Below are 25,403 nucleotides of genomic sequence, written 5' to 3'. Positions count from 1 at the left end.
CTTCCTTTATTGCAGTATAAAGTGTATTTCAGATTGTTCACTGGAAACTGGTGACACAAGAATGTTCACAGAGTTCAATCTATCCCTTTAGAATGTTGAACTCTCAATGCTTTTTTTGTCTAAGCTACTTGTAAAGTACAAGAGAGAACTACATACGCTCAAAAAACATTCTAATTGGCTGGTGCATATTCCACAGGGGAGATTAATTTACAAGCACCATACAGTTCTGCTAAAACTACTTCTCGACATTTCAAAATGTCAATAGTATGTTTTTCCAGCTCTGTAAACATATTTTAATCTATAATATAAACTTTAATATTAGTTTTAAGACACCTCTGGGGATGTGGTTATTTAAGCAATAAGACACGGTAGGGTGTGAATTATGATCTAATAATTTCACACCAACTGCATTGTTAGGCATGAGGCCAAAGGCCAAGGGACCACTGGACACAGTAGGTGTAAATTATTATATTATAATTCACACTCTGGAGTATCTTAATGCAATTAGAGAAATCTTCTAAACATGTTTTTATTGTATTTTAAATTCATAGTCTGATAGCCTTCCAACATTAAAAGCTGTTCATTGTTGATACTGGGCTCACTATCAATCAAAATATCTCCATATTATTTGTTGTTTGTTTTGCAGTTTTACATGCTTTAAGGGGGAATCCCAGAAGCTACATTTCTGACTTCATATCCTGAAAATGAAATCAAGAACCTTCTGCATCCAATAGAAATACAGTAATATGCTTCTATTACCCTGTGTACAATAGCAGAATGATTACATCAGTTTTGTATCAATTTCTCAAATGTAACTGTATCAGTGAAACAGTTTATAACGCTAGGCTAGCATATTTTCATTTTCCAGGCACTGTATTAGCTTGTTATACAATTCTTCAAGAGTGAAGAGTGTTGCTTTGATCCTGTCTCTGCTTCTTTTGTAGAGATTGACCACAGCTCTAAGACAGCTTTTAGCTAGGTTTGTAAATGGTGTTATGTGGACATAAACTATGCAACCCCATTTTGAATTACATTCAATAAATGTATTTTCCTGTCTTAAAACGTTGATAGTATGGATAGAGTTTCAGGCATAAGTATCTGAAGGACATATCAGAGGGGCAATAAGCCTTAGTAATTTGAGCATGGAGCCAAAAAACATGGATTTCTGCATTATAATCCTGGCTTTGGCATAATTGCTCTGTGGTTGCATGTCATTGCCACATCCCCTCATGAGCAACATCCTGAGCTGGGGTAAATAGGCCCAGCTAAGTATTACAGTATAGTCCACACAGAACTGGCCTCAGAGATAATTGCAGTCCCTACCCTTCCTTGATTATCCTGAATGTTTGAATCTCTAGTACAGGGGTCGGCAACATTTGGCACGCAGCTTGCCAGGGTAAATTCCCTGGAGGGCCGGGCCAGTTTATTTACCTGCTGACGTGGCAGGTTCGGCCGATCGCGGCCCCCACTGGCCGCGGTTCACCGTCCCGGGCCAATGGGGGTGGCGGGAAGCTGCGGCCAGCACATCCCTCGCCCGTGCCGCTTCCCGCCGCCCCCATTGGCCCGGGACAGCGAACCGCGGCGAGTGGGGGCCGCGATCTGCCGAACCTGCCGCATCAGCAGGTAAATAAACTGGCCCGGCCCGCTAGGGTGCTTACCCTGGCGAGCTGCGTGCCAAACGTTGCCGACCCCTGCTCTAGCAATACAGAAGACTTAGTTCTGCCTAGGCAGCTGGACAACAGGCTGGGGCTTAGGGGGACAATTTTAAGAGCTCCTTCCCAAAAAGCCCATACCAAACAAAAGCAAACATGGGATTGCATTTTAGCTTCTCAGCTAATCTGAAATTTCTGTCAAGTGGAGAGAAAAGCATTTCCCCTCACAGCCAAGTTAAAAACTGCTTGTCAAAACACCTCCAGCCACAGACCAATTTTTAACTTAGCTTAAATTTTAAAATGTTAGTTTAATATATATATAATATATTATATATATATATCCCTTTTCCCCTATCTCCCTCATAGGGGTGAGAGAGGCAGGCCACCAGGAAGAGTGCCTCACATTAGCTTTAGATAGGCCAAGGACCTAAAGCAAGCAGCCCCTGACAAAATAAGTTTTTTATATATGTGTGTGTTGATATATAAATTATGCCATTTTAATGGCAAATAAATATTTCAGAGACTGCCATACAGTAGCAAACTATTTTCCAGCAGCATGTTATTCTCATATTAGTATCATTGCTCAGAGAACTCATGTTCTCCAACCAGAATCTCCAATATCTGAGACCATTTTATTACATGAAATCTAAGGTATAAATGAACCATGCTTTGTACCACTATAGGGACATAATCCTTTGATACACCCATCTCCATGAAGCCTTGTGGCTCAGATCAGTAAATCAAAGTTGTACTTTCATATCTAGTTACTATTATGTATCTTTCCACTGACTCCTTACTTTATACATAATCAGCTATGAATTATAACCAGACTTACGGTTTAAATGAGTACATCATTATTTCACATAACCCAGGAAGAAATAAGTTTTGCGATGAAATTACATATATTCACAGTCCACTCATTCAGAAACATAGGGGCATAATAAAGAAGCAGAGCTCTCTAATTCTTGAATGTGAACAGCATTAACCATCACTGGCACATTTGCAAGGGTTTCAAGATCTGACGCTGAGGTTGACATTGCCAGTGCTGGAACACTACCGCAGTGTGGAAACTTTAGGTACATTATTAAGGATAAACCATGAAAAAAAAATACCAGTACTGTATTTATTACCTGTATTCTGAAGAAAGAACAACAGCACCAATTGCATAAAGTTGTAAAATACCAGTAATAAACATGTAAATAATTATCATGTTTGCAATTCCAATAAAACACAGACATCTACAAAGAACTATTATGTATGTATAGGTAATATAATAAAACCATTCATTGAGATACAAGAAACATCATATTATTGTACTATATAAAACAGCTGTACAGTGTGCACACAAACTTCCCCAATCTCTCCAAATTGTTTGCCAATTACGTCTCCCTATCCTCACTCACTTAACACAGAATTTGTTCATTGTCCATGGGAGAGCAGTAGGTAACTATCTTGTATTTTTAAACTATGTACTTATAGTGCAGTTTGTCTCCATATATAAAAAAGGAAATAAACACACATATATACACACGCACACACACACACAACAGATCTATGTAACTCCTGCTTCCTGTGCTCTTGAATGGATGTTTGTAGAAAATCCTGCATGCATTGCAGGGGCAGAAACCTGCTGACTCTGCAGATTGAAATCATTAGATGGTTTTACTTCTAATACTCCACAAACAAACAAATTGAAATCACATAGTGGTATCCCAGATCCCTGAAGACAGTCTGTTGCAGGGTGTATCTTCTGCCTTCTTCAGCAGAGCTGGCTTTTTACAGGGAGGTGGGGGAGGAGCTGTGATTCTTTGCTCAGTGTTGTGCAGGATTTTCTGCCAGTCTCCTCTCTCTTCACACAGCTTTCGCCTCCAGTCCAGGAGTTCCTGCAGTGCAGCGCTCTCGTTCTCTGAAAGTCTGAGCTGGTGGATAACCTGTTAATAAGAAGGGAAAGAAAAGAAGAATGCATCTGCAGTTAATTATATTGGTAATGTAAAATCCTAAAGCTTACACTGAATGCTTTTCAGTACAGGAACTCTTGGCCTGCTGCTAGATCCACAAAGAGATGTAAATGCCTAACTACCTGCCACTAAGTCCAACATTTATGTGCCACTGAGATCCTCAGAACTTCCACTTAGCTGTAGCCAAACATTGGAGATGCCTAAATTTCTGCCAGTGCACACACCTAAACCTTGGCAGAATTCACAAATTAAGCATTCCCTGCCTATCTTGCTTGCAAGGCCTGATCCAACTAACCTGGATAAAATGAGGAGTTAGTGGTGCCAGTGCTCCTCCACACGTCTTTTATTCAAAGGCCAGTTGTTAGAACACTGACCTAGGACGTTAGAGACCAGGTTCAAATCCTCATGCTGCCTGATTTGGAGCAGGGATTTGAACTCAGATCTTCCATATCCCAGGTGAGTGCTATGGGGTGGGGCTCCCTCGCTATCTCCTGTTGAAGTTGTTCCACTTTGGGTAAAATATATAAATAGTCATTGGACCAGGCAGAGAAAATGAGGCTGACTCCGTAGCCTGGAGTGGAGTTACCAGAGGTTTACATCAGTGGAAATGAGAAGTAGAATCAGGCCCCATGTGTTCTGTTAGTCTGTAAAGCACTCATGCACATACATGGCATTGTACAAATAATAGACTTTCGAAATATAGCCATGAATTGGACTCAGAATTGATATTGTTATATTGAATGACCCTGTGCTATGAGGTAACTACTCCCCACTCTACAGATTCTATCAATTTTGCTGAGTACACACACAGAGGAGGAGATTAAAAGCTTATCCTCACATCATGAATGGAAATTCTAAAACTGCTTCAATGTGACCAAGCTCAAGTCTTTCTAGATGGTGAGGAGCTGGCTACTGCTCTCATTTCATTGTACTCAACTGAACAGATAGGTGGCACAGAACCTTTGCTATACATAAAGCAAACAGTCCTCAGAAGTTTTGATGTATAGAACAGCAAGAGTCCCCCCTTTGACACCCTCCCCCCCAACAGTTTTAGGCTTAAAGTTACATTTCAATGCATTACTGTTTTGTAGCTCATTGCTACCTAGATGCGATCTTTCACACTGATAAATTCTGGATGCTAAAGTTTTGTTAATCTGTTGTTTTACACCCTAGTGATGCTATTTACTGAGCCTGCTAAAAGGGGGTGAGACGGTATCGGTTGGATTAGATTCAGGTAGCATCAAATATCACCAATCATTCTGGGTAAATTAGTGCCCCATCCTGATGTGAATATAGATCTACAAGTGTGTGTGGAAATGGTAGTTCTTCCTCCCCAAATGGCAAAGCATATCACCTTGGGACAAATTCAGCCTGTTGCAAACAATGTGCAACTCTCTATAAAACCAATGGAGATGCACCCACTTATAGCAAGGGCACCTTGGTATGTAGGGAATGTATTGAGATGATCTACTGGAGGTGAAGGTGATACTCTTCATGCTATATTTGAAATGGGAGAGACACTTGCCATCTCTCTTCTATTCGTAAGAAGTATATGTCTCTCCCAAAGACACTTCTCACCTTAAGCTTTAAAAATAGATATTTTACACTGGAAATAAAAGAAAATAAAACAATTTATAATACAGAAATAGACATGCCTTGGCATCTGCCTCCCAAGAATGTCCAATTTGAGAGTTACAGAACTCAAGTTTACATCCTGACACAGCGAGAAACTTTGAAAAAACACTGTATACATGAGCCAGCAATACATGCAAAATATTTAGGCCTGCCCACACTGGGAAATGGACCATATTTTTAAGCACTTGTCTTTAAGATGTTATCAGGCGATATAGATGTGCTCACAGCAGCTCTTCTGCAGTCCTGGCCCTCTGCAGCTGCCCAGGGAGCAGGATTTGCCCCTAATCATAGGTGCCTGAAGAACTACATGTAATCTGCTTAGTTCCTTGGTGATCCATAATACTACTTGTCATAGATACGTATTAGCCTTATAATCTCTCTCAATCATATTAGGCATAAATCAGCTATAACTATAATATCAATTTAATCTCAGATTTTACTCAGTCCCAACTCTCGTGAGCATCAGCAAAAGGTTTACTTGTCTATGATCTGTGTAAGGACCTCAGGATTTTGCCTATGCTTCATAACTAGGCTTTGCAGAATTAGATTAACAAAATTTTTGTGACGGGTAATGTTGATGCTTATTTTTAAGCATTTTTAATTTTTAATATATATTTAAATTTTCACAGTTGAGCAAAATTATGGGTTTTAAGCATTTCCCCCCCTATTTTTATCTATTTAAATGTTCACAGTTGTGGGAAATTATGAAGGGTCAGACAATTATTTAGAGACAGTAGACACTGAGATATATAAAGTGAAAGCTTTATAATAGTTTAAACACAAACTGTCAACTAGCATAAGAGTGATCCAGTGGATATAGTGAATTTGGACTTTCAGAAAGCCTTTGACAAGGTCCCTCACCAAAGGCTCTTAAGCAAAGTAGGCAGTCATGGGTTAAGAGAGAAGGTACACTCATGGATCAGTAACTGGTTAAAAGATAGGAAATGAAGGGTAGGAATAAGTGGTCAGTTTTCACAGTGGAGAGAGGTAAATAGAGGGGTCCCCCAAGGATTTGTACTGAGACCAGTGCTGTTCAACATATTCATAAATGATCTGGGAAAAGGGATAAACAGTGAGGTGGCAAAGTTTCCAGATGATACAAAATTACTCAAGATAGTTTAGGCCAAATGTAAGCGGGGGAATGGTCCCGCTATTGTGGGGAACTTTCCGGGCTTCTGCACTACCCCGGTGAAGTGGGCTAGCGAAAGGATCTGAGTCCTCGCTCCCACTTCCTTTACCCAGAGGCCTCCCTGCCCTTGAGGGCTCCCCTTCCACTCTCCTGTCTGGCAGAGTCCTCGTAACCCCAACAAGGCTGGGCCCAGGATTCCTGGGGGGCTTGACCCCCAACCCTGCTGTGGTCACCTAGGACAGGGGCTAGGGTGTCCCCACTCCGGGGTACTCTCTCTGTACTGGGCACCTCCCTGACCCACTGATTATTCCATACAATTTAAAACAAATGCAAGTTGTTTAATTAACAATTAATCTAAAGAAAAGAATAAGGAAAAATGGGGAAGGTTAAAGGAAAACACATCATCCCGCTTTGTGGCAGGGAACATCACAAACAGTGTCTCTGGACATCAGGGCACTTCACAGTCTGTTCCTTGTTAGTCCCAGATTTCCGTCTCAGGCCCTGGCTGTGCTGCAGGGATGCTGCGGGTTGGACACTTGCAATGGTGGTGGCCACACACCTCCGGGCTTTGAGTGGTGGGACCCTTCTTCCCAGCGTCAGCCCCCCGTAGGGTTAAGGTCCCCCTCCTGGTCTGGCCTGCAAGGGCCCTTGTCTGGGGGTGTCTTTCTGTGCTGGGCCCTTTGCCCAAGGTCCCCCCTTGGCTGGCCCCACTTGCTCACCACACCTGGCTCTGTGGCTGCAGCTCTACTCCCAGCACAGGATCTGTTCTCCCTGGGCTGCGTCTCTGGCTCTGTGGCTGCGCCTCTGGCCCCTCTGGATCTGGCACGGTTCTGCTCTCCAGCTCAGCCTGGGCCCCTGCTCTCTCCTTAGCTCGGCCCCACTCAGTCTGACCCAGGCAATTCCAGCTCACACGGAGGACGGGACCTCCCTGGCCTCCTGACCCTCTGATTAGCCTGCCCGCCCTGTCAATCAGGCTGATCTGGAGCATTGGCCTCTCCCCATTGTTCCTGGGGACTGTCAGTCTCAGGCTCCTGATTTGCCATCGACCCCTCCCCTTTTAGTACTGGGAGCTAGCCAGCCAAAACACCCCCACTGAATGTTAGTAAGGGGGCAACAGTCCCCTTACACAAAGCTGACTATAAAGAGTTACAAAGGAATCTCACAAAACTGGGTGATTGGACAATAAAATGGCAGAAATTCAATGTTGATAATGCACATTGGAAAAACAAAATCCCAACTATACTTACAAAATGATGGGGTCTAAATTAGCTGTTACCTCACAAGAAAGAGATCTGGGAGTCACTGTGGAAAGTTCCCTGAAAATATCTGCTCAATGTGCAGCAGCAGTCAAACAAGCTAACACAATGTTAAGAATCATTAGGAAAGGGATAGATAATAAAATAGAAAATATCGCTGTGCCACCACATAAATCCATATTATGCCCACACCTTGAATACTGCGTGCTGTTGTGGTTACCCCATCTCAAAAAAGATATACTAGAATTGGAAAAAGTACAGAGAAAGGCAACAAAAATGATTAGGGATATGGAACAGCTTCCATATGAGGAGAGATTAAAAAAACTGGGACTATTCATTTTAGAAAAGAGACAACTAAGGGGTGATGTGATAGAAGTCTATACAATCATAAATGGTGTGGGAAAAGTGAATAAGGAAGTGTTATTTACAACTTCACGTAACACACGAACCAGAGGTCACCCAATGCAATTAACAAGCAGCAGGTTTTAAACAGACATAAGAAAGTACTTTTTCACACAACACACAGTCAACCTGTGGAACTCATTGCCAGGGGATACTATGAAGGCCAAAAGTATAAGTGGATTACAAAAAAAATCAGATAAGTTAATGGATGATAGACCCATCAATGGCAATCCGCAACCCCATGCTTTGGGTGTCCCTAAACCTCTGACTCCTAGAAGCTGGGACTGGACAACAGGGGATGAATCACTCAATAAATTGCCTGATTCTGTTCATTCCCACTGATGCAGCTGGCCCTGGCCACTGTCAGAAGACAGGATACTTGGCTAGGTGGACCATTGGTCTGACCCAGAATGGCCATTCTTATCATCTTCTGTTCTAACATCATATGTCAAAATATACAAAGTAAATATCCTTAAATTAAACTCTAATAAGTTCTTGGCAGCATTTTTCTTTGCCTATTTGTAAATTTCAATTATTAGCTAGGGACATATTCTTTTAATCTGTTTGTGTGTATTTGGTGAAATCAACGTTTACCAACATTTACGACAAAAACCTAAGCCTTCCAAGTCTATTCATAACATTCTGGGGAAAAAAAGCAAACAAGTACCTGGCTAAAGAGGAGCTTTCAACAATGTTTTTTTAAAAGTTATGCCCTATCCATGCTGGAAGATGCTAGCCAGAACAGCAAAGTTACCCGAATTAACTAGAGGACTTTTTAGATAACACTATAAACTCAATAAACTTTTTGTCTCAGTGTTACTGAGACTACACCTTCCTCCACTCTCACATACTCCAGAAAACCAGCTAAAGATTGAATCCAGATAATTTACTGGAAAATAAAATGCTCAACATATATTGTTAAAAGGATATTGCCAACCCTTTGAGGTACCCAAATTTACCTTCCATTTTCTGTGGGGATGGGTGTATTGGGAGAAAAGCAGCACATTTGGAACTTGGTGTAGGTCAGGGGTTGGCAACCTTTGGAGCACGGTTTATTTACTTGCCGCGTCCGCAGGTTTGGCCGATCGTGGCTCCCACTGGCCGCGGTCCGCCGCTCCGGCCAATTGGGGCTGCGGGAAGCGGTGCGGGCCGAGGGATGTGCTGGCCGCAGCTTCCCGCAGCCCCCATTAGCCTGGAGTGGCAAACCGCGGCCAGTGGGAGCTGCGAACGGCCGAACCTGCGGACGCGGCAGGTAAACAAATTGGCCCGGCCCACCAGGGTGCTTACCCTGGTGAGCCGCATGCCAGAGGTTGCCGACCCCTGGTGTAGGTCATATAGATGCAGGAGTTGGTATCACTGTAGCACAGGATTGGAAGTGATATTCACATAAGGGCTAATTCCTATTGACGTTGATGGGCTTTGGATCATGGTCAAAACCCAAATTGACAAGACAGGGTACATTTTATTTTTTTTACTGTTACCATTCATATCTCTGAAGACAATAACAAGCAGTTCTGCTATATCACATAAGGTCCCATTTTAAGGACTGAGGAAGGTAAAGAGGGCCCAAAGGCTTTTAGACCAGTGTTGAGCATAATACTATGACAGGTGCTAATACATTTGAAGAGGAAGTTGAATTAGAATGTCAGCTAAAAGCTTTCATTTAAAGAGCTTCAATAAATAAATAAAGTTGTACATAAATGGTGAGAGTTAAATGTATTTAATGTCAAAACAGATCCTTTAAAAACTCCTTCTAAGGTGCTATCAGGTGTGTTAAAATGATTACATTTTATGGCATTACTTTAATGAAATAGTAAGGAATTTTCATCTTTGAAAGATACATAGAAGTGTTTGAACTGAGAAGGCTTTGTTGCTATTCTGTAACTGAGAAACAAAGGCACACAGGTGCAGGGTGAAAAGTAAGTACAATCTGACTGCACAAAGAAATTGACAAATGCATCCTATTTATAGCATGTAGAAACTGTAGAAGCTTTATGATACTGGCACCACTTGTGCTTGTTGTAGTTAACGTTGTGTCAGCATTTTCATTATATAACCCATTTTTCATTTTACAATGGACATAAAAATTTGGTCCAGGTTGCAAATGGATATACATCTTTTTTATTTTATTTTTTTGTTAACCAGATCTGAAAAAAAATCTGTTTGGCCATTTAAAAATTGTACACGTATCTTTCTCAAATCTTTTTTTATTTGTTTTTATTTTTATTTTTATTAACCATTGGGAGACTGAAACATGTATACATACACCCTTCTAAATAACTATTTGGCTAGTAGTCTGGAAAGTATTAGTATTTTAACGTGTATAGACAAACAAGCAATGCAACAAGAAGTAAGGAAAATACACAAGAAACATTAAATCTTTACATGCGTTCGTTAATATACTTAGATTTGGGTGAACAACTAAGAGAATAATCTAGTGGATACATTTTCCTCTTTTCTGTTCATGAATTGACTTATGAAAAGCTAACAATTTTCTCAAGTTTATTCATTATATAGAGAGATTTACTGAACCATTTCTGTGAATGATTCTTAGTCTGTAGCATAATATTAAAAATGCAAGCTGTGCTTCTCAGTGATGACAGAATACATATTTTGCTAAGGACAAGCAGAAGAGGACATAGGGAATGGGTAAGACCTTATTATTGTATATAAGTATAGAGCTTGTCATGAAAATTGAACTGAGAAAGCCTGGTGTATCTATTGGCAGGAGAGAGACTGTATCAAGTTTAGACTGGGATTTTAAACAGGACCTAAGGAGTTAAGCACCCAACTCCCATTGAAACTCAATGCTCAATGGGAGTTTGGCAACCTAGTCTCTCGGGCCCTTTGAAAACCTACTTTGCATTTTCACAGAGAGAGCTGGGAGTTGAGAGTGGGGATGTGGGGGGGGGGGGGGGGGGGGGAGAGGAAAGGTAGAGGAAGAGGAAAACAAGGATACTTATAGGCCTGGAGGGGAGCAGGGCTGTGTTTGTGGAAGGGGACTGTGTTAAGGAGACAAATGGTACATGAAGAGTGAGATCTGGGGGAAGGATTCCCAGTCCCTGAGTCCCAATCTTTTTGTCCATTAAAACTCACCCTTCACTCCTGAACTCAGTTCCCTTGGCAGTGCTGCTTCCCTGTACAGTGAAGCCAAGACGGTAGTGCCAAGAAGATCCTTTCAAGCATTCATGCCCAAACTAGCATGCAGCCCAACAACTTTTAAGAAGCAGTAATAGCTGTGGCCAAGTCATCCACCAATGAGAAATCTTAACACAAGTCCAGTCTCTCTTATCTCACCGACTCATTACAACCAATAGAATTGTAGCACACAAAGTAGATGTAGAGGAAGGGTGATGAGTGACTGTGTTCCTATGACAGCAAAAGGGCCTTAATTAAGAATGACCAGAACTAGTGACTTGGCTCTGTCTATCTATAATCATGACTAGCAATTATAACAACACTTGATAATTTATCTTAATTATAATCTTCAAATGGTAGTCTACACACAAGATTTTAGTGAGTTTTAACTATGTGGAAGATTCTGTTATTCTATCATTAAGATCATTTGGAACAAAACAAAAATAATAAAGGTGCCACAGAGGGCAAACATTTTTAAAGGACCCATTTAAAATTAATTTTAACTCAAAGTAATTTATAGATTTACATGTAAATGATCAGATACTTGATTCTGTAATCAAAGATCAAGTGCTTTAATATTAGGGATAAGTTTTATTATCCATAAATAACAAAGAGGTTGAATCCCTGCTTTAAGTCTCAAACTCAATGCAGCCTTAACTATAAACCCATGGCCAGTGCCTCCATAATAAACATAAATGTCTATTAAGCTCAATTTTGTTCATTTATGTAATTCTGTTTTTTAAAAATTCATTTAACAAAGTTCAGGTTTTTTTGGGTCACTCTCTCTTTGGAAGAATTCAGTTTTTGTTAAATAATTCACACTGTACGTAAATCAATTTGTTGGTCATTTGTCATTGTACTGTTTTTTCTATTGACTGTTCACCTGAAGGAGGCATTTAATGACATTTATGGAAATTAAAACAGACAAATAATTCTACGTGCCCAAATAATAACAGCTCAGTACTCTGAAATGCAAATTTAATTTCAGTAATTTTTGTATGAGGCTAGTAAAATTCATTAATTAACATACATAACCATTACAGAAACTGGCATTTTGCCACAGTGTAGTTTCTATGGCAAATATTGACTGTAAAACTGTGCTCCATAGACATTTGTATAAAGTAACTACCGCTTATTTTGCTTCTATAAATATATTGCCGATTATGTTCATTTAATGACTTTATCTACCATGGTGTTGCTTTAAACTAACCATCAGCAGATTCTGGCAATTACCATAGTTTTGTTCTTCCTTATTAATAAAGTCAAACTCACATAATGGAAGCCACAAGGGAGATTAAATAGCAGAAGTATCTAAGGGTGGCTTTTTTTCCCTCCTTACAATCTGATTAGTTTTTAAAGCTACTCACAAAAGAAATTTAACATGTTTTATAGTAAGAAATTATAATTAACTCTTAAAAAGCTGAATTGCCCTGACAGAGATTTCCTAGATTTAAAGCCAGAAGGGACCACTGCAATCATCTAGTCTGACTTCCTGAGTAACACAGGCCACAGGATTTCACGGAGTAATTCCTGCAGAAATTATTATTCCTAAAGGAATTATTCTCCCTACTATGTAAGTGATTACTAGTGAGCTGAATAACTTGTGGTTTAATCTTGCATGTCATGCCTCTCTCTCACAAGCACCTGTTTCCAACTCCTTCTCCTTCACCATCCTCCAATTCCCCTCCTTAGGGTATGTCTACATGGCAATTACACACCTGCGGCTGGCCCGTGCCAGCTGACTTGCGTCCATGGGGTTTGGACAAAGGGGCTGTTTAATTACGATCAGGCTTAGGCTGCAGCCTGAGCTCTGGGACCCTCCCACCTCGCAGGGTCCTAGAGTCTGGGCTGTAGCCCAAGTCTGAACGTCTACACAGCAATTAAACAGACCCTTAGCCTGAGCCCTGCGAGCCCGAGTCAGCTGACACAGCCAGCCACGGGTTTTTAATTGCAGCATAGACATACCCTTAGTGCCCTGAATCTCTCTCCAACTGCCAGATCTGCCTGCAAACCTCATGTGTGTCCTGATCTGACTAAATCCAGGCTGTAATACCCTCCCGTCTGTTATCTATACTTGACCTCCTTTCAATTGCTCATAGTTCTTGGTTTCGAACTCTTTTCTCCAGATACATTTCCCCAAATCCTCCTCCAGCTGACAAATCCTTCTGCTATCTACTTCCAGAAACCCAATCTCAGCCTTAGCTGCTGAACCCACTGCAACCTCTCCAAGAACTAGGTCTTGTCCTTCTTGCCCAGGTGTCACTAACCTGGAAAATAGGAACCGGACTATGGGTTAAATAATAAAAAAACCCTGCATTTAAAGTTAAACAGAAGTAAAAATCCTCCCTCCCCCCCCCAAGATAACAAGGGTATGTTAAAATCCCCGTTAAATAAATCAAATCAATATGTTAATCTGTGTTTCACTGGGAACCCACCATTGGTAATTTAAGATCACAGCGGGGAGCAGAGATCAGCTATGATAAATGAGTTTACATGTTTCTACATTCCATTTCAAATAGAAGTGTGCCACTGGGACCCAAGCTGAATCATACAATTCTCTTGTGAATTTTGGGACATGCATTTTTTAAACACTGTCCCCTTGGACTCAGTAACTTGATATTGGATCTACATCAGAGAAGTGATCTAAGTTAATCATTCCCACAAACTGATGATGACTTTCAATGGTTTCATTGGAACAACATATTTCGTAATATACAAGATTCCTCATAATTTAAAATCATAAATGATAAATTTATTTATTGAAAAGGCATGAATAACTGCCAAATGCTTGAGGCCAGATACTTACGTGGTATAAATCTGGAATAATTTTGGAAGGGTCATTGGAGTTATACCAGTTTAACTCCAACGTGAGAGGAGAATCAGGGGCATAATTAATAAAGACTGTATTCCCCTTCTTGTGAATGAGAGCAAAATCTGTCCCTTTATGTTTAAACTGCATGTTATCAAATCACATAAGAATGTTTTCCGCCATTATTTTCATACACCAGACATACTCAGCTAGATTTAGAACAAATACTGTATAAATTACTATCACAGGAAGTCATAACATAGCTGGATATTTAAAAGCACTGAATAATCTTCTGAACAGTAACAAACTTCCTACTTATGCCGTCTAAAATAGGGATAACAAGATGATATACTTCTGAGAATAAGTGATTGCTGTAAGGAGCAGGAAGGAATACTACCACACATGAACACCATTTCATAGATGTCTGGGTGCATTATGGCAAGTTTCTCTTTCCTTTCAAGCACCAAGTATTGGTCACTACTAGAGGCCAGTTCCAACACGGCAAATCCCATGTCCTGTCCTAATTTCAGAAATTAACTATTCTTCCCTGTTTCCAGCTGTTATGGCCTTGGGTCTGATTCAACTCCCATCCAAGTTAATAAAAAGACTCTCTTTGACATCAGTGAGTATTGGATCAGATCCCTTGTCACTAGTGAAATTCACAATTCATTGTTCAAATATCAATGAATGATCCAAATGTTTTATTTTAAATATATTTGTATATATATTTTCAAAAGTGTACTTTTAAGTATAAATTGGTCTCTGACTAGTGAAAGCACATAATAAGATTGTTTGCTCAAAATGGATTTGGTCAACTGTAGTACAGCGAGTGGCGACTCTTACTGCATCAGAAACTCACAGATAAAGTGGTTGAGTTGGTATCTGTTGTTTGGTATAAAAGAAATAATCAAGACTCTGGTGTCAAAAGTTTTCAGACAAGTGATGTTTCACAGGAACACAATTAGTAAAAATATAAATTTAAGACAAAGCCTCTCTACCAGTACAATTTTATGTCAAGTTGTATCTTCTAACAATTTTACACAATAAAGAGTCTCTATTTCATTTTCTTACTGGTACTTTGGAAGTGTTAAAACTTTAATATGGAAGTACGTTTGTTCTTTTTTATGGATAAAATTTATTTGACTAAACAACTAGGTAACTAGCTTGATTTATTTTGGAAAACAACATAATTTTGCTTCTGAAGAAAACGTGTTTGAATTTCTTTTTTCATCCTTTTCTGGACTGTATTGCTTTAATGTTAATCTCTCTCTCTGTAACTACTACTCAGTTAATTCCTTCTATACTGGGACTAAAATGAGTAGTGAAAGCATTCAGCATCATGAGGGATCAAACTCTAAATCATAAAATAATTTTAATATTAATAATTTTCTTGTTCTGGCTGTGTTCACACCATGTCTGATCCCAAGAGGCTCTGCAATTCCAATGAACTCAGTGACAGACGGATCCGATTTTTCAGTCATTTGTCTGTATACTTTCTGCATTACATCCATGATGGATAATAAAAATATACTAATCAATTTCACTAGTTGGCTTCACTTTTTTTTGTTCTCATTTGTTAGCAGGAGGCTACCACGTTGCCTTAAATATTTTATTGGAAAATTGGATAAAAAAGCACAGAATGTATTGTTAACACAAGCACACATACACACTTTTGGAAACAGGCACTGAAAAGCAATTTGCCTCAGAGAGAATGATAACATCATATTGACCAAATAACCTCCTAAGGTATAAAAGGGGTGCATGCCCTATACAGGTTGCAGCATATTCCCCTATATGTGCCATGTCATGGCTCCCTCTTATTTCCTTTTGGGCACTGCATGTCCCCAAGGGAGTATGGATGGAGCAGTCTCTCTGAAACCAGGATATGCAGTTCTTCCTGGCCCTTACATGGGTTGCAGAAGGTGGGAGGATGGAGAAGAAATAAAAAAACTTCTTGGGCACCTCTCCCCTACTCTACACCCGTGTAAGTGCAAGGTGCAATCTGGCTCAAAGTAAATACTCATAATTGTCACCTGCATATGTTCTTGCTCTTTCTGATTAACTTTATCTTCCACATCCCAGTCCAACATAAATGCATTCCCTGCCCTATGATGCCCTTTACAAAGAACATTCGTAGTTTGGAATATAAACCACAACATCCAAGACGTCAGAAGAAATTTTAACTATCCAAGTCATGGATATCATTCATTTTCTCATTCTAGAATGTTTATGTTACAGCTGGGGTGATACAGAGTTCATTTGTGACATGTGAGCATAATAGAAATTCAAGCCACTGAAAAGGTGGTGTTGCTTTTGACATATTTCCTCTTTATTTCTCAGGTAAAAGGGCTGCTGTATGGCTATGTGGGCCCATCATATAGTGTCAAGCAGGACAGCTTGTAGCCTATGGGTACAGGTATTGTCTAGGTCTGGCATAGGTATAGGCTGTAAAGCAATGAGGATAGAGGCCACAGGCAATAGCTTAGCCAAACTAATCAAGGCATGAGAAGCCTTAGCATAAGCAGCTAACTCGGCATAACCCTAGATCATAAGATAGAGCAAGATAGAATGCTGTAATGACTAAACTGCTGATAGGTAACCACAAAATGCTAGTTTATACCAGCTTGAGATATTTTAAAATTAGGAACATCAGCAGATATCCGACCACAAGAATACCATGGCAACTAATTGACGTCGATGCTATCTATGGGAGAAGGGTACCTGAGGGTAAGGAAATACAAAAAAAGACAAGGGGATGAAACCCCCTACTGAATAATGCATTAAGCATAGTGGCATCAGCGTAACATTATAAAAGTTGTATCCCATGTGTGCCTTGGGAGATATAACTCTTGGGAGCTGCCAGAATGATGGTGACGAGGAAGAAGAGGATGATGATGAAAATAATGACTAACACTCCAGGTACTTCTGTGGTGAGTATATGGATGGTCAAATGCTCATTCTGTCTTATTTCTATCTATCTTGCTGGGTTGGAGTGTTTGTAACTTTGCTAACACTGTTAATAAAACTATTACAAATATAGAAGGATTTCCTAAGTGTGAGTTTTGCAACCGTGCACGTCAGGGTTCCCAACTGAACAATAATTCTAATAAGACTGGGCCTTATTTTAGGATAAGAACCTACCAAAGCTCAGAGTCTTAATTGGGAATTCCTGAGTAATCAATATAAACAAAACACAATCAATAGATCAGGCAAAAAGTGCCACTGATTCAATGGAGCATCACTGAGGATCTGGCTCCTGATATAAAGGAACATAGTTTTCAAAAGGATAATTTTTAGGATGCTTTTTTGCACCTATATTTTACACCTACAGTCTCATCCTACAACCCAATTTCTGGGTGCGGATCAGGTACTCAGTGGGGCAAGTACTCAGACTGGGTTCCGCAATTAATTTTTGCAGGGGTAAATGGTTTCTGCAAGAATGGAGGCTGGTGTTCAGCCCTTTTGAACCTTTATCTCATAATGACATATCAATGTGTCCATGATCACAATAACCTAGATCATTAGACCCAGAGAGCTTCCATACTGGGTGAAAGTCTTTTCAGTGGTCAAACAATGACACTGTGTTGTGTGTGTGTGTGTGTGTGGGGGGGAGTGATGTGTAAATTCCAGGAATATTAGGGCTGTGATGAGCCCAGCAATAAAACCAGAAGATCCAAGTCTATATTTATTTGTATGATTGCCAGGCTGTAGTCCCTGACCAGGTACGAAGAATATCAGAAAGAGGGAAAACATGTGACAATTACAAAAATGTTGGGCCAAATTGTTCTTGACTCTTAGGGAAAAAATCGAGTTGATAATGGAGAATTATTACTTACTATGAGTTGTAAGTATAAAAGCTAACATGCTCATTGAATTAAATGAAAATGAGTAGTTTGACTAGAAGTTATGTCTGGTGGCTGGACTTAAACCAAGATATTGTAAGAATGTCTAGTCAATGTGTACTCTGTAGCCATGAGCCAGTTCCATGAGGTGCATATTCTTTCTTACCACAGCTCATGAACTCTGGCCTACTGAAAAAACAATGCTTGGTCGATGTGCTATTCCCAAACAACTGAAACATGGATTCCCTGCAATTTGTTGAGGTCTTGCTGTATGCAGCAACTTCTGTTGTCTTCCTGTCTGTGATTAGGGCCCTCCTCCCTTCACATGAGGTGTCCTCACAAATCTATCACGTTTCTCACGGTGAACCCAAACACCAATGCAATACACATTGCTCCTTCCAGATTAAGGTCCTTTCTCAGCCACTTTACTCAAAGCTGGATTTTTGATGCCAATATAAAATGGTCCTATCCTAAGGGCCTCCTGCAGGTGGTGACCAAAATGTCAGTGTGTGGACATAATATCAGATAAACAGTTTCCTTCTTGTTTCTGCTGGGGTAAAACTTATCCCAGCTAGAATATTTGTTTGGGTATGTAGTGATTTTTTAAAACGTCAGTAATGTGCTCATAGTTCATATTACCCAGTTCTTGAGGGAAATATATTTTTCAGGACAACAACTGTCTTGTCTCTCTATCAGAGTAAGGTAAATGGATCATTTCCTGCAAATGACTTCAATGTAAATGGCATAAAAATACTGTACATCGACTTAAAAATCCTAATCTCTTCAAAGTGGAATTCATTCATTTTTTCATTGCCATTTATTCATTTTTTAAACCTTTCTTTTTCTTCTTTTCTTTTTAACTGGATGCTTCTTCCTTGCTACTTAATTGATCACTTCCATCTTGTTGTTTCAAAGGAACACTTCAAAGGTAACCCAACTAAATGAACCCCATTTTCATTCCCATTGATTTTCTTGTTATGTCATCAAAAATCCAACCAGACACTTTAATTTAGCTACAGTCCATAACCTGTGTGTCATCTTTGACTTGGACATTTCTCTAGGTCCACATATCCAGGCTACGTGTAAATCTTGCTGAGTCTGTCTTTATAACATCTCTCATCATCTCGTGTCTCTGTTACTAGACTGGTTAGGAACTACGAGGAAAGGGATAGATAATAAGATAGAAAATATCATAATGCCACTACATAAATCCATGGTAAACCCACACCTTGAATACTGTGTGCAGTTCAGGTCACCCCATCTCAAAAAAAGATATATTAGAATTGGAAAGGCAATAAAGGCAGAGAAGGGCAACAAAAATGATTAGGGGTACGGAACAGCTTTCATACGAGGTGAGATTAGAAAGACTGGGACTATTCATTTTAGAAAAGAGACGCCTAAGTGGATATATGATAGAGGTCTATAAAATCATGAACATTGCGGAGAAAGTGAATAGGGAAGTGTTATTTACCCCTTCACATAATGTACAAACTAGGGGTCACCTGATGAAATTCTAGGCAGCAGAATCAAAACAAATGTAAGAAACTACGTCTTCACACAGTGCATAATCAACATGTGGAACTCATTGCCACAGGATGTTGTGAAGTCCAAAAGTATACGTGGGTTCAAAAAAAGAATTAGATAAGCTCATGAAGGATAGGTCCATCAATGGCTGTGACCCAAGATGATCAGGGACGCAACACCATACTCTGAGTGTCCCTAAGCTTCTAACTACCAGAAGCTGGGACTGGATGGCAGGGGACTTATCACTTGATAAATTGCCCTGTTCTGTTAATTTCCTCGAAAGCATCTAGCACTGGCCACTATTGGAAGATAGGATACTAGGTTAGATGGACCATTGTTCTGACCGAATATGGCCATTTTTATGTCTTTCTCTTTGGCCTTGACAAATCCAATCTTGCCCTGATCATATCCATTCAGAATTCTGCTGCAAAGATCATTTTCCTAGCCCATTGCTTTGACTATGTTACCCCTCTCTTTGAATTCCTGCATTGGCTCCCCCCTTCTCCACTGCATCAAACTGCTTGTATTCACTTTCAAGGCCAATCCTTACCCTGCCTATCATCTCTCATTCACTGCTGATGCTTACCTCTAATCGGTTCATAATGCCTTCCTTCACTGCTCACTTAGTAAATTTCCAAATAAGACCCTATATGCTTTCTCCCATGCTACTCCACACACTTTTGGGAGGAACTCCCCATCAATGTCCACAAAGCTACCTCATTAGCCACCTTTAAAGCCCTCCTCAAAATTCTTCTTTGCCTATAAACAATTTGACAATAGTTAGGCTGCTGGTGTGCAGAGACTCTTACATACCATGCTGACAAATACTGTCTCAGTGTTTACTTGTACATCCCCATCTGCTTGTATCCATTTGCTGTCCCTTGTCTTATACTTAGATTGTAAGCTCCTTGGAGCAGGGACGGTTTTTTTGCTCTGTGTTTGTACAGCACCTAGCACAAGGGGTCCTAGCCCATGACTAGGACTCCTAGGCCCTACAGTAATTAAAATAAATAATAATAATAATAATAATAATAATGACAGAAGGAGAAGAATAAGAATAACAAGAAGGAGAAGAAGAAGAAATAATTCAAGTTTGCCTCCGTTGTCTGCAATGCATTTCTACATAATGGACTGGATCAAAAGCTTAGACTCAAACACTGAGTTTTGGATTCAGTGTTTGTGTGGATGAGTGCCCTCTTCGCCAACACACCATGGATTGAACCTGGCGAACTCCAGAGCTAAAACATACAGCCTGAGCTAAAGCTCTGTAACTGGCGGCTGTAGCACCTCACATTCTATGTGGATGAGCACAGAAGGGGCCCTGTAACTCACACTCACCAGTGGGTTACATTTACAACACATTGGGACTGAATTTTGCACTTTTGTCCATCTCTGTATATAAACACAGAGTGTAGCTAGTACTGCATGGATATATGAGGAGAGAAGAAGGCAGAAGTAGTCTTCACTACCTTCTCGTCAGCAAAACCACAATTCCACTCGCTGAACGTGAAGACAAGAAGAGTTAAGCACTGGAAAGTGCAGAACTTTCTCTGTTAAAGGACGTAGCAGTTGTTGCTTAATAGTCATGACATTTCCCATGATGTATGTACACCATTGATTCATATATAACATAACTCTGCCTTATTTAACTCTATGAAGCCTTTTCCAATATATTTTTGTCTGAAAAGCCTGATAAGAAATAAAGTTATAGTATGTTATAACTCTTCATTTTTGTCCGGGTGTGAGATTACAAAAAGATTTCTTTGCAGTTACTGTCAAAACAACAAACTTGAAAACAATTTACGGTATTTCTCGATTCAGATCAATGATATATAGGGTATTATATGACATCTCTTGGATGTTGTACGTCTATAAAGGTGTTAGAGATTTTTTTTATTAAAGACTAGACTTGCTCGATTGCCACATTTTTCTTCAAAGATGATCAAAGATTTCTGCCAGCTAATGGTTGAACATGACAGACATTAATAATGAATTTTAGAGCCATTTAGAGCAGTGACAACAGGCTAAGGGTAACAACTCACAGCAGTATCCAGGATTAATTTTTTTTAACTTCTGAACATTCAACAAGAAGAAATGATTGACAACAAATATTAAATCAAGTATGAACAAATAGGGCCCTGGAAACTTCACTGAATATGCAGTTCTTTCTGAGAGGATAGACTGCTGAAAGCAATAAGATTTCACAAAATAAGAACTATGGCTTAAGCTCTAATGAAACAATAAATACATTCTTAACAAATGTGAAAATATGTTTTCCCATTTTTCATTGTCAGATGTTGGCTGCTTTTTTACTGCAATATGCCAAACAGTGCTGTAAGGGTTTATTTCTTTATTTAAATAGAAGAGTAGGTGTGTTGATTCTCTAATTCAGAAAATTGGTGAGAAAACAGCCATCATTATTGACCTCACTGCCTTAAGCACTGGTGACAGAAGAACCAGACATTTCAAAAAGGGGTACTCCAAAATCTTGTGGTAGGATGTACGCTTCCCAGATATTATTCTATGTAGCAGGCTGGTTGGCTACTAATGGCAGCTTTATTTAATGTATCACTATGGATCCAATACTGGAAACTGATAAGTACCCTCAGCACTCACTGATGTCAAGTGAATCAATACTCGAGGCTTAAACCAATCTCCAAAAGAGATTTCACAGCTCTTGGTGGCAATTCTTCTACTTTTTCCCTGCTATGGTGAAGCACCCAAACTTTGTGGCACATTTCTAGGAGCCTCTGTGTTATGAGAGACATGGATTTGACATAACTTGCAGCCAATCTGGCCTTGGCTTAGGCAGACGGAACAACGGCAGCTGCCGTGTGTTACTAACAAGGACTGGGGGGGGGGGGGGGGGAATGTGAATAGCTCAGCTTGAGTCTGGGTGCCTGCGTTTGTAAGTTTCTTGCTCAAAACTGCTTTGCCGATAAGTAGAAATGATGAGTTCTTTGTTGTTGCTAGGGAAACCCATACCTATTAAAAGTTACTATGAGTGCTTTGTTTTGAGGTACCTATAAAAGAGTTTAGAGAGTATGTGCTATTTGGAGAAGCTTGGGAGAAGTTCGAGAGGATTTCTATGAGCTAGGAGACTGACACCTAACTCCCTAGTGGCTAGGAGAAAGGCTGGCCACTGAACCGTGCTGCTGAATCACTAGATACCGCCTCAGACCTTAGGTACCTATATCTACCTGGGGTGATTCTAGACTATTGCTAGGTTTTAATGTGTGCTTTAGACTCAATAAAAAAGGATTTTGGGGTGGAAGCAATCATTTATCAGACGGAGGTGCTGTGTCCCCCACTGATTTATTTCCTGACACCACCTGGAAAACAGGGACTAGTTACCATAGCTTTGGGTTCAGATAACCCTGGGTAACAACTGGGTTGAGATCTAATTTGCATAGTAAGTCATACTATAAATATATGCATATTAGGTACATTATAAAATTCTTCTATATCCCATTTGTCTTCCAGGGATATATACCAAAAATACAAAGGCAAGAATACATAAAATAATTTACTCACCACAGAATTATGTGAAACATCTTGCTGATTCCATTTCTTTGTCTCTCTCTGTCCTTCAGTCTCCTTATTTTCTCATTTATCCCTATATCGTTTCCCTTTTCTGTCATTTTAAACTCCCCTTTGTTTTCTCTCCCTGATCTCTTTTTTATTATTCTTGCTCTGTCTCTCTTCCGCCTTTTCTTCTTTCCTAATCTTCTTATCCATAACCCCACATCTCTTCTTTGCCTTCCTTCTCAGTCTGTTTGTCCTTTCTACAAGCCACCTTGTTTGAATCATCCTTTGTTTGGTTCCCAGCTTATCCCCACAATTATTTCCCCATTTCTTTTGCCCTGCCCATCACTTTCCATCTGTTCTTTATCTCCACGTTGCCCCCTCATCTACTTTACAGACTGTCCATGCAGCTTTTTGATGCCCACATAAGGACATGGAAACTTTTAGCCAGCCTGCTCTTTCCTCTCCACCATGCTCTTTCTCTTCATCTCCCAAGCCACAGACCAGGGTAGAAAATGGTAATAACAACTGTGTCAAAAATACAGACAAACAATTCACAATTATATAGGGGAAAAAATCGAAAGGCCAGCCCACTTTCATTTTAATGCAGAGTGCCTGGTAGTACTTGGCAAAACTTTTCGGATGGAACTTTTCTTTTTTTTTTAACAGAAAAATGCAGATCCAGGTTGACTGAAACATTTTGTGAATTCATGTCGATTTTGGCTAATTGTTTTGAATGAAATGAAAAACATTCGGAAATGTTAAAATGAACCATTTTGACATTATCAAAACTAAATATTTTGGTTTTTTGAGCTAGATTCACAGGGGAACTTAGGCACCATTCACGGACAGGAGGTAGCAGTGGACTCCTTATATCCAAAAGCCCAACCAACATCCTATGGGGGGATCTCCTGTTGAAGCTTTCCCACTCTGAGTGTTTGTTTCTTAGATTCCCTGTGCTTAATAATGTTAACATTTAAATAACTATGCTTTGGGACCAGTTCCTGGAATGTGACTAAACTGAAAAGAATGCATAAATCTCACCTTTGCACTCCCCTGCTCATGTTGCTGCTCTGTGCAGGGCTGGTCCTCCATATTATGTTATTGCAGAGGCAGCAACATTTCCCATTTAAATAAGGCTGTAAGGTAACTGAGAAGAGGAGGCATCTTTTGGCTTTCTCCTCCATTTTGAAGCGCTTTTGTGCCCCTTACCTAGGTGTCTAGAGTAGGATGGGAGTTGTATACTGTGCAGCCAAGCACCACTGAAAGGCCCAGTGGTCTACCAAGAATTCACTTGAAAAGAAGAATAGGTTAAGATAAAGAAATTTTAAGTTAAGTCTGAGAAAGGAAGAGATTCCAATGCTCTGTCTCAGAACAGCAGAGTCTGGTGATTGCATGTTGAAGCTGCCAAGAGACAGAACAAATTAGGGTTTTTCCCAGAAGGAAATTAGGATTTTACCTAGAAGGGAGAGGCAGATCTCCCTTCTGTGACTGACAGATCTGGTCCTGCCTTCTGAAGAGTTTGAGCACAGGAAAACTTTTGTTGGAATGACAGACTTGGATATAATGAAAAAATCAGTTCCTTCAAGAGTAGCTTTACTGTCCAGCTTTAGTTTACATTTTGAAGGCTTATCTTTGCAACAGAATGGGCTAGAAAGCTTTTCTATTACATAAAAGCTTAGAATAAATGGAATCTGGAATCCCCAATTAGGGAAAAAATCCTTATGCTTGTGCATTAACACATATTTTTTTAAAAAGATGTAGTATCTGAGTAGATTTGCCCACATGGAACACTTTCTCACCAGTCTGTTACTGGCCTCTCCTTTGGATCACTGATCCTCAGATCTATGACACCCAATCCAGCCCGCCATATTGTTTAGGGATGCAAGAAGGATGAGATTAATGCTACAGCACCACACCCAGTGCAAAGTTATGAGCCATTTGTTTTTATCAAGCATCCACTTGCTATGTATATATTCTACTGAACCTGGAAACTTATGACCATGCAGTCACAGAACTGTAAAAGGGCAGTAAAGGGTTAACTAGTGCTGGCTGAAAAAAGGTAAGTATGTTTTGTGAGGTTTTTTTTAAAGAAAGATTTTTCATTTCTTTTGAAGAAAATTTATTTTTTGATAAAACATTTTGAAACAAAATTTCACTTTGAAATTCATTTTCTTTTGGTGGGAAAAATTCCACTCCTATTTTTAAATGTTCTCCCTCTTTTCCAGTGAGAGAGAGAGAGAGAGAGTGGGATTTTTCTGACAATTCTTAAATGTGAAATGGCCTGTCAACATTTTTCATTTTAAATTTTTGACAAAATCCAAAATATTTGGATGAAAATGAAATTGTCAAAACCCTATTGTTCAATTAAAACAGTTTTTGTCAAAAATTGTCAACCAGCACTAGGGATAATCATCTGAGTAACTGATTTTAATTCTATGGGATATTTGGTGCTAATTCTGAATTATATGAAAACTTCATTATTGTTTAAAATTAAAATCACGGGTGCTATACATGTTATGCTCCTGTAAAT

The 25,403-nt window shown here is 39.7% G+C and overlaps 1 protein-coding gene across 1 annotated transcript in view; it reads right to left on the bottom strand.

Moving 5' to 3' along the window:
• Positions 1 to 2,848: 2,848 nt before the first annotated feature.
• Positions 2,849 to 25,403, bottom strand: part of MYO16 (myosin XVI) — a 454,918-nt gene continuing 432,363 nt past the window's right edge. Inside the window, exon 34 of the mRNA XM_029913187.1 lies at positions 2,849 to 3,583. Within this exon, the coding sequence (XP_029769047.1) occupies positions 3,350 to 3,583 (234 nt within the window). The 3' untranslated portion in view covers positions 2,849 to 3,349. The remainder of the gene's footprint in view (positions 3,584 to 25,403) is intronic.

Source organism: Terrapene carolina, unplaced genomic scaffold (assembly GCF_002925995.2).
Source record: "Terrapene carolina triunguis isolate 2854851 unplaced genomic scaffold, T_m_triunguis-2.0 Scaffold21, whole genome shotgun sequence".
Classification (NCBI taxonomy): domain Eukaryota; kingdom Metazoa; phylum Chordata; order Testudines; family Emydidae; genus Terrapene; species Terrapene triunguis.
Note: the sequence above shows the minus strand (reverse complement) of the source record. Positions and strands in the feature narration are given on the sequence as shown.